The sequence below is a fragment of the Betta splendens genome, chromosome 8, assembly GCF_900634795.4.
Source record: "Betta splendens chromosome 8, fBetSpl5.4, whole genome shotgun sequence".
Lineage (NCBI taxonomy): Eukaryota > Metazoa > Chordata > Actinopteri > Anabantiformes > Osphronemidae > Betta > Betta splendens.
This window is the reverse complement of record NC_040888.2, coordinates 12,841,435-12,851,948: the sequence shown is the minus strand read 5'-3', so window position 1 is coordinate 12,851,948 and position 10,514 is coordinate 12,841,435. Positions and strand designations below refer to the sequence as shown.

The following is a 10,514-nucleotide window of genomic DNA, read 5'->3' as shown; positions in this document are numbered from 1 at the left end:
ATACTCAAATCAAAGGCTAAAGCAATTAGACGATAGGACTAATATTTTTTGAGCAGTCTGCGCTCTGGGCGTATTTAGTCACATAAAATCGATCTCAGAGATAAAAAAAAAATAAGATAATTTTTTTCAGACGTTCCCTGAAGGCAGCATATTTCAAGCGGCCGCTCGGAACCATGAAGCTGTTTTTTCCGGCGTGACCCAAAAGCGCCGCGGGAAAAGCGTCCCGCCCTCCCGCGGCTTTGACGTCACCGCCGTCCGCGTCCGCACATGGACGGAGAGGCAGCAGAAGCTCCGCCACAGCTCGGCTCCCTCCGCCCTCCTCCTCCAGCTATTCGCCAGGCAGCTCAGACGACAGACAGCGGACCGCTCGTCGCCCTGCTGCTGCGCGGAGCTCCACTCTCCCTCCGAGCCGAACCCCGGCGCCGTTTTCACCGTGTGCGAGCACCTCCGCGGAGCGTCGTTCTCCAGCTGCCCTTCAACGCATATGGAGAAAATGGCCAGACCTCTTCCAATAAACCCAACTTTCCTGCCGCCGACTCACGGCGTGCTGAAATCCCTGCTGGAAAACCCCCTGAAGCTGCCTTTCCACCACGATGAAGGTACGGTTAAATAAGAGCGAAGGGAAGCGGCGCCGACGCCGACCGGACCTGCGCGCACGCTGGCGGCTGCGCTTCGCCTCCTCTCGGCGCAGTTAGTGCGCTGCGCGTGTTGTTGTTATGCTGCTGACGTCCGTGTCTTCACGCGCTAAAGGTGAACTCGGTCAAATCCACGCGAGCGACACCTCTTAGCATTTATTCTAGCAACTTCGTAGCATAAACAATATAATAACTTTATGATTAAATGAGGACGTGACGCGGCTGAATGTTGAACCTGCTGCCGAATGTCGAACCAGAACTTCGGTTTAAGCAGACAGACTATTTTAATTAGTGTTTGTTGTCTGTCTGTTTGCTTATAAATGCAGATTGTTATCATGTGTTTTTATCCCCACTGCGCCGCATTTAGCCCGGCGCGACGTTTTTAACCTTTAAAACCCCCTGCGCTCAATGGGATTTATATTAGTGATACCACGAGCGGTCGACAGGGGGCGCGCTGCGCGATAATCCCGTCCGCCTTATGCTTGTTCTGTTGAATGTCACTGTTGACTGTCACTGCAGTATCTAAACATGAATGGAGATCTGTTGAGCTGTATTATGTTTACAAATAATATTAATAGAACAGCGTGTTTAATAACACAATAAAGCATTTAGATGGATGTGTTTGTAGGGTAAATTACCTAGATTACACTGAAAACAAGTGTAATGTAAATGTTGGTCATAACATTTAAGAGTAATATTTTTTTTTACAATTGGTAGTAAATATTTTTCGTGAAAAGTTCCAGTTTTTGTTTGATAAAAAATTGTTTGAAATGACCCTTTGATGCGAGGCCTGCTTCCTGTTTATACCCATGCACTTGAAACGTGATTCTCCCCCGCTCCAGAACAATGAAATGACTGTGTGCAAACATTCGCAGGATTTGGGAAGGACAAGGAGAAGGAGAAGAAGTTGGACGACGAGAGCAGCGCGGCCAGCCACCCACAGTCAGCCTTCCTCGGTCCGACCCTTTGGGACAAGACCCTGCCCTACGATGGAGACAACTTTCAGCTGGAGTACATGGACCTGGAGGAGTTCCTGTCAGAGAACGGCATCCCCGCCAACACAGCCCAGAGCGACCAGGCCCCGCAGACGGCGCCGCCGCCGCAGGCCCCGCTGCAGCAGGCTCCGCCCACCACCCCGCCCACCCCCTCCGTAGTGGACCTCAGCAGCCGAGCCACCACCTCGGTCCACACAGGCATGGCGCCTCAGACCTGTCTCCAAAGCCCCAGCACAGCAGGTAGGAAGCACATGTGGTGAAACCTGAAGTCACACCCGCACGCGTCTTAGTGCACGTGCACGCCAGCCAGGTGTCGACCCCGAGCCGTGTCTGACGCAGCTCCAGCGCCAGCCGCTGCCGTTGACCACACTGACACACTGCAGCTCAGGTTTACGGCACAGAGCTGCGTCCAGCGACGCAGCACGGTGTCACTCATGAAGCTGCGAGTGGCAGAAACGGCGCCAGTGTTTCATGCGTAGTCTTTTGTGCCGTTGCGTGTTTCCAGTGTAAGAGCTGGTTTCTCTCTCTTGTTTTGAATTCCCTTCAGGCTTTAGAGATTAGTAATTAGAACTGGTCCTGCTGATGAGAAATGTGGTTTGGACTGCATTCTGCTGAGCATGTCATGTAGTGTACATGCAGTATATTTGTCACTCAGCTATTATTGGGCTCTGTGAGGTAGGAGCCACATGCAATATAGAAGCTGATGTTGATATAGACTAGTTTATTTCATCGTCATATTCCCACTGGTGGTCTAATGGACCTACAATAGAACAACACACAGTATAATTATACTGAGCTGACATTTAGTGCCCATTTAGACTGAAGCGTTAAACTGTGAAACAGAGTTCATTAAGCAGCTGCCAAACATCATTTGGGGTTTAAATTCACCAGACACCAGAACAATTAGAATCATTTGAGGGGACGGGCTGCACTATACTATACATAGACAGAGCGAGCTGTCACCAGGCCAGACCCAACCAGAGCGCTGCTGTAGCACGTCCAGACCTGACGCCGAGCAGCGGATGGCAGAAGATCTGAGCGGTGCTGTAATGGGCCGTATCTGTTGATGTGCGTTGACCTGTACGCTCAAGCCTCGCGGTGCCGTTGATGTGCAACGCATGCTTCCAATGAGCAAAGTCACGAGTCACAAATTCACACAACTTACACGGAGAAAAAAGGCAGGTTAAACTTCTGTGCAGATGTGTACTGATACCAGTGACGGATGATAACAAAGGACGATTGAGCATCCTGTGGGCTTTGGGCTGAGTTGGACCTGATTACGGCTCCTCCACCTGCTTTTGTCAGCTTAATTGTGTAAAATGTGTTTGCTTGGATTTGCACAGTGATTGTTACGTTTGTGCCCACGCGTGGCTTTATATCTGTCAGGTGTTGTTTTTGTGTATAATGGGGCTGGATGATAATGTTTATTACATTAGCACAGTAAACTATAAAAAAATACAAATATACTTAGTTCTATGCAGTCAATTCAATATTTTAGACAACGTATGTAACAGTGACATCTATGGATGCAGCCAGGATAATGAGTATATTCAGCTTTCATCTCTGTGCTTGTAAAACATCTCCATCGATCATACTGTGGGATCAGACTTAAGTGGACCAGGGGAGATAAATTTCCCATCATGCAATGTGCACTTCTTAGTGGCAGCAGCAGACGATGGATAGACCCCAAAAGGTTAGCGTTAGCGAATTTAACCTGATAACCGTTGTAAGGTTTCCCACCAATGGGGAGGCCGCACTTTGAGTTAGGACTTGACTGAACTCTGAAGTACAGGAGAACTTTGTGTACTTCGAGAAAAGCTCATGATCTTCCTTTGAGCTCTAAGTACAATGATGTGCAGACTCGGCTAAGATCGTTTTAGCCTCCTTTACGAAGCAGCTCCCCTCACCCCTGCCAAGCGACAGGTTACTCTAGAACCAGGCAACGCTGAGCCGCTGATATGTCCAGAGACAGATGTCTGATCATATCTCATGTGTGGCTGGCTCCAGCCTGATCGCATCTGTGTGCGTGTGTGCGGTGGGAGAACCTGTGATTGTGTGCACATGCATGTTTGCTCTGTTTGGGTTTGTCTGCGCTTCACATTTCCAGCAGCGTGCCGCGCCATGTGATGGACACATGCCGGCGCCGTGTGCAGCTCTGAGCTACAAACAGGAGCTTGTCACGGCATGAACCTGCCTGCCTCTCTTCTCCCCTCGCCGCCCGCCTCCCCCACTCATTCACTCTCGCTTTCACCCCCCCCTCCCCGCTCCTCGCTCCCTTTTACACTCTCCACTTCCCGTCCAGTCTTCCTCTCCCTCCCTCGCTGCGCTCAGCTCCGAAACAGCCTGGAGCCGGAGCCAAGGCACAGGCTGTACCCTGCAGAGCTCACATGGACTCGGGTGTGCTTCTGTCACGTGCGCACAATATTGTTCCAGCTCGCCGACTCTCGTCTCGTCTAACCAGCCGCTTCACCGCCACCACCACCCACAACGACCACAACGTCTGTGTGCCTGCATGCGAGCATTACAACATTCAGCTGATAACATTATCACAACCAATAACAAGTCAGAGAAGGGGTGTTTCAAGTGTGTGTTTGTTTGTGTCAGAGCCCTAACTAATTGCTGAGGGAAGGCAGGCAAGTAGGATCTGAAGGGTTGTTTAGGTTTCAGCGTGGCGTAGTCAAAAATAGGACCTAAACTTGAAGCTAAGATATTAGTGTTGTATAAAAGACAGCACTAATCATTCACTACGCATCAGCATCAGGACCGTAGCAACTGATTTCCTCCCAAATAGCTCATCACCTGCATGTGGGTAAGACAAGCCGACCTTGGATGGGTGGCCAGGAGGAATGAAGTCCAGTCTCTTGATTATGTTCTGCAGCAGTATCTGTTATCAGTCGAGCAAACAATAAACCGTAGGCTTGGTTTGTTTGTGTCTTTTATGGTCCTGTAACTTCACGCATCGGGCCTGAAACGGCTGGGCGGCAGCACTGTTGACCGGGTGCAGTGGAAGCTGAATGCATGTGTTCATGGGAAGGAAAGATCATGTCACCCAGTGGAACAGTGGGATGTGTTTTTCCTCGTTACGCTCTATAAGACAGTGTGGTCACATGAACCCGCGTCACGCCCAGATCAGGGTTCAGCGTCTTCGTCCCCGCACTCGCCCGCCGCAAATAGGTCGGCTTATCGCCGTAATGTTCCCGCTCGCCCAAAACGCGATAAGAGTCACGCCCCCTTTAATGGAACCACATCACGTTGCGCGGCATCAGCCGTGAAACGGTTAAGCCCGAGTCCCATTTACTGCAGCTCTGTGCAGGTCAGCGCCACCACACCTTCCCTGGACGGGTAATTTTAGCTTTCCTGTTAAGGAGGGTCCACATTTGAAAGCTTCCTCTGCCCCGGACTGTGTCGTACAGTAGATGAGGACGCCACGGGTCAATGAGAGGACTAGTTAGTCTACTTTTAGCCTGTGACCACGCTGCTGTGTTTTAGCTACGCTAAGCAGCTCAAAGTCACTGGCAAAGGTGATTAGGGCGCAGCCGGGTATTTTGAGGGGGACAGATTGTCTTAGGCAGCGTCTGGTTCTGGTTGCTTAGGAATCTTGTTGTCTGGTAGAGATGATGATTGGTGCAAGGTTACACTGGGTTCATGTTATACATCATGTTTGAGACTGGGAACCAAACAACAAGAACTACTAAAAGACAAGCACCTGCTTTTGTCTCAAACTGGAACATTTTCGACCACACCCAGCTTTGCTTGTGTGCAATGAAGTGTTACAGGCGTGTGTCAGTAACACGTCTGAGACGTCAGCTGTCGTTGTTCTGGTTGCAGTATTTTTTCACACTTTTGCTCAGCTTTATGATGTGATAATTAGACGCTTTAATAGATCTGCACGGTTTCTTGGGATCTTTGTCAACCGAGACATTCAGGTTTTTGGCCCCGTCAGACAAATCTACTGCGGAGTGTTCCCCCAGTTGAACAGCCCGTCACTTCCTGCAGCTCAAACAGCGTCTCCTCGTGTTCAGGCCGGGCAGACGGAACAGACTGAACAGACCCCTGCTGTTGGCTTTGGGTTTTCACACAGACCCATCAGAGATGAATGTGACGGCTGCTTTTAAACTCCCATCCAAAAGCAGTTTGTACGCTGCGGCTGAAGGTCAGCGTCATTGACTGGCTGTCATGGCGGACTCGCAAGCACAAAAATCTGGGTCATGATGTACAGTACGCGCTGCCAAGGGATCAGCCGCTACTGAAAATGCATGAGCTCTCCCACTGATTCCCAGTGGATGTGCAATGCGTATACTCATATTGATTAGAGAAAGTGTGAGAATACATATTGGTTCTAATGTGGTGAGTTGGAGACTGTTTAATTCCATCTAGTCCACAAAGTCTAGTAGCCTTAGATCACAGAGGCCTTGTACAACAGGCCGACAGACGGACGTGAGGCATGCAGCAGCCCAATGTCGAGCAGATCACCTCCAGGCTGTCCACAGATTACATCTGCTGCTTTGTGATCAGCTGATTGGGTTGAACTCGGCAAGCATCACCAGCTCCAAACCAAAGAATGATTTGTCAGTGTGCTTTCAAATGTGGTGAGAGAGCGCCGCCCAGTGGTGAGACGTGAAAACACCAACTCAAAAGATGCCTATAGAGTTTAGACCCTGCCGACTTCTTCCCCTAAAACCAAAAAGAAACAAAGTTGGATGTCTTTGCTAACCCATCCTAATGAATGTTCTTTACTTTTATAGCACTGCCCTCAGCCCGGGACACACCCAGCCCCATCGACCCAGAGTCAATTCAGGTGCCCGTGACCTACGACCCTGACCCCGCAGACCTGGCCCTGTCCAGCGTGCCCGGACAGGAAATGTTCGACCCCAGGAAACGCAAGTTCTCCGCCGAGGAGCTGAAGCCGCAGCCTATGATCAAGAAAGCTCGCAAGGTCTTCATCCCCGAGGACCTGAAGGTCTGTAATGTAGTCAGTCTGGTGTTTATAACACCAAAATAATGAAGGAGTAATAATCCAAACCAATACAGCATGTATGTAATGGCGCGTGTCCACTCTGATCTCCAGGATGATAAGTACTGGGCCCGGCGCAGAAAGAACAACGTGGCGGCCAAGCGGTCACGGGACGCTCGGCGGCTGAAGGAGAACCAGATCGCCATCCGAGCGTCCTTCCTGGAGAAAGAGAACGCCGCCCTCCGCATAGAGGTCGCCGATTTGAGGAAGGAGCTGGGCCGCTGCAAAAACGTTGTGGCAAAATACGAAGCGCGACACGGGCCCCTGTGAGACCCCCCCCCTCAATCACCACCACCAAACCCTTCCTACGCCCTCATTACTAGCCCAACCCACCTTCCCTAAAGCTTTGACGAACTTTGTGTCTATTTTGGTGGCACTGCCAACCCCCACCCACCTCCCATCTCACCTCCCATCTACACAACCTCTAGATTCTGGTATTATAATGGTCATTAGACATCTATCATGAGCTTCAATTTGTCTTTTCCTACTTTTTTTTCTTTGTACATCATCTGACATAATATATATCCATATAAATAGATTACAACACATATTTACACATGCATACTTCCCACTTTAATGTACTGTGAGGAGTTATGAGCCAACCCACCAGCTGACAACCCCCCCCCCCCCCCCCCCCCCCCCCCCCCCCCCCCTTCGTCCCTCTACCTTCCACCTTTGAGAAACGACACCATGCTGATTGTTATTCACTTTCATACCGATTTTATACGTGAGATCAGGACTGAGAAACGGTGACCTGTTCCACCTTCTTCTTCTTCTTCTGTGGTAAACGTGCCGTGTCGAAGAGCCTGCTCCCCTCCGACCTCGCTTTTTCTCCCTCTTTGTTTTTCTGTACAGTTAAAGTGAGGTTCGTCTTTCTTCTCTATCAGCAACATTGTCGTCTTAACTGCCCCTCGGCTGAACTTGTGCTGTATTTAAGATGTCTGACCCCCCGGCGCTCCTAACACAGGCCTGCTGGAGCTTCTCTGCTCTACAGCTGGTTTTGATAGCACTTAAATTGATCCTTTTTCCTGTGCAATCATGGCAGAAGTTTGCCGTTTATGAACCATGGTTCCGGTTTTTGTTCATCACCCGGACACTGAGCAATAATTCCTGTCCACAGTTTGAACTGACATGACTACCTACATGTTGCTCCACCCACTCTGGTCTCCCTCCTCTGGCAGTACACTACCTAGCCTCCACTCTCACCATAGCTGATGACTAAGATAACCTTAGTTAACCTCTGCACTAAAGCGTGTGTCACAATCTGATCCGGTGCAATGTTTCCACTCTCTACAACTTTCTCCGCCTCATATTTATCAACCTTTTATTTCTCAGATGGAAGATTGTTGTTTTCATACACATATATAATGTATATGTCATATATATTATATAGGTGTGTAATATCTGTTGATATAACTGTTAGTATTACTACTAATCCTTACATTGTTGTTAGCATCCTATTCGTTTTCAGATTTAAGCATGTTTTCTTTCACAGAATGAAAAGCTTTTTTGCAAAACTCAATTTCTTGCAAAGTTGTTGATAATTATACTATATTTTTTCTTCTGTTTAACTTAGCATGATCAATATGCGTGTTTTCATTTTAGGAATCATTACAGATGTCTGTAGTCTCTCTGTGTAGCTCTGTGTTCGCCTTCTTTTTCAAGATGGCTGTATGAATGTAAAAGGTGTTGATAACAAAAAGTTGGATGGTGTTGTCCAATACTGTGGTTAACCCAATTGATTTGTTTACTACAGACCAAACAATTCACAACAGAGATGATATATTGGTTACAAGAGATATGTTTATATAAACCTATTCTATAAGTTTTTCTTCTTTTTGTACAGTATTTTTCCTATACATTACTAAGCTATGTGTTTTGAAGGCACAGCAGATTCAGAGTAAGGTGTATAACTCAGACACGACAAATGCAAATAGTGGTATTTTGATATTCTGTATTAGCTAGGATGTGCTAGTATTACAGAGATTTGTGGATATTCAGCAGCAGCCAAACCTTTCGGGCATTATTGTTATTAATAATAATAACATTACTATTATTATTGTGACACTTCTTCTTATGTTGGTGCCACTGTTTGGCTCCCATGTCAATCCCATTAAATAGAGAGCAAGCAGATGAGACAAAATGCAGTCCAGAAGAATGTATCATTACGCCCTTTTTTAAAATCCACCACTCCTTGTCGACGGGAAACTGTTCATCGTTCCACCCTGTAATGACACGTGCAGCCACAGGCTTATGGCTTTCTTTGTGGTTCATATTCTAACTTTTTGAGGCTTTTCATAACTGCGCAGTTTGTGAGTCTGGTTTGTTTCTGGTCTGATTTGATGGGATGAAGTTACTATGAAGGAAGGGAAATCTATGGCTGGTTCTAGCTGGTTAGTTCTGCTGCTTTCTCTCTGTTCCTTCAGCTAATGCAGTTGTTGCCTCTCCCTGAACCTGAGTGATGGACACTGGGAAGCTTTTACTTGTTATTATGTGTAATGAAGGCTGACAGTGAAGTCCCTATACATTTTGCTGTGCTGTAGTGTCTACCTGTGTTCTGCAAAGTCTTTTGCAATCACTCAGACTATTACTGGAGGATGATTTTAGGGTTTGACATGGAATGAACGTTTAGAGCAGCCACGAATGACCGTAAATAACCTAAAATATATGTCCAGCATTTTTTGGGAAATAAATTATTTTCGTTTTTGCTGAGTGTGATTAAACCTATTGTCGTATACGTGCACGGAAAACACAGTTACGACCACGTTGCTGTGCAAAAAACAAAATGTAAACATTCGTTTCAATATATGTTCATGTATCCTTTAAAACCATAAATTTAACACATAAACATGCAACTGATGCCTGAGGGAGTTCAGGCAGTGAAAGTGAACTCTCTAGCATTGTCCTAAACTAAAAGTCACACGTTTAAAGTTTGGCAACAAGTGACCCTTGATTTTAGCTTGTTTAGCGTCTAATTTTATCAAGTTAATTAATACACGGAAAATATGGTTTTAAAGCTGGACAGCCCTGAACAACAGTCAGAAAAAAAATCAGCCCAATAAAACAACCAACGGAGACTTTGGTCTAATCCCAGACTTGGCTGAATATTAACAAAAGGATCCAAAGGTGTATACAATATTTAGTTTTTCTTTTTTAAATTCTAACTGACCTTTTTCTAACAACAAAGTATTTTTGCACATTAGAGGATGTTTCTCATTTTATATCCTAATAGACACTTACATGTGAACAGGTTTTTGTAGAGAGAAGTAAAGACAGGAACGATGCCTCCACAATCTGTAGAGCATGTTTTTTTAATCATTTATATTTACCGACAGGAATAAGCCAATAATTAACCCACGTGTCCCGAAATTACCTCACTGTCAAGTGATTTCACTACCTCACCCGGAAATGTCAACCATAATTCTAGTCTATTCCAGTGCCTTGAATACACTGACTGTTCCCCAGTCTCTCAGCAATGTAAAGTTTTCATAGCAGCACCACTCTGATAAGTCCAGATCTGCACTAAAGGGCTTCTTAGTGCATCTAAAATCTATATATTGTATACACTGACATCTCTTCATTTCTGACTTTTTGCATTGCAACAGACTTGTAACCATTGTATTCATGGCAACACCAACGGACTGTTTCAGAGTGTATAAAAATACAAGCTAAAGGATTATTCGGTCTTGTTTGTCATGGAATGGATGCATAACACTTCTTTGTGCTGTTCAGCCCTGAGCCTCTCCGTCTCTCTGTAATTTGTAGCGTCTAATAAAAAAAACAAATTATGATTTGTGTGATTTTTTTTTTTTGCCCAACTATTTAATTTCAACTGTTGCTTACGTATTAAAGTTAAAATTAATGAAGGCC

General features: G+C 46.5%; 1 protein-coding gene across 1 annotated transcript; it reads left to right on the top strand.

Moving 5' to 3' along the window:
• Positions 1–258: 258 nt before the first annotated feature.
• On the top strand, positions 259–10,435 carry hlfa (HLF transcription factor, PAR bZIP family member a). The gene is made up of 4 exons (XM_029158195.3): positions 259–599; positions 1,511–1,870; positions 6,376–6,590; positions 6,699–10,435. Exons 1-4 carry the CDS (start codon positions 485–487, stop codon positions 6,912–6,914), a joined length of 906 nt encoding a protein of 301 aa, XP_029014028.1. The 5' UTR covers positions 259–484; the 3' UTR covers positions 6,915–10,435.
• Positions 10,436–10,514: the final 79 nt, after the last annotated feature.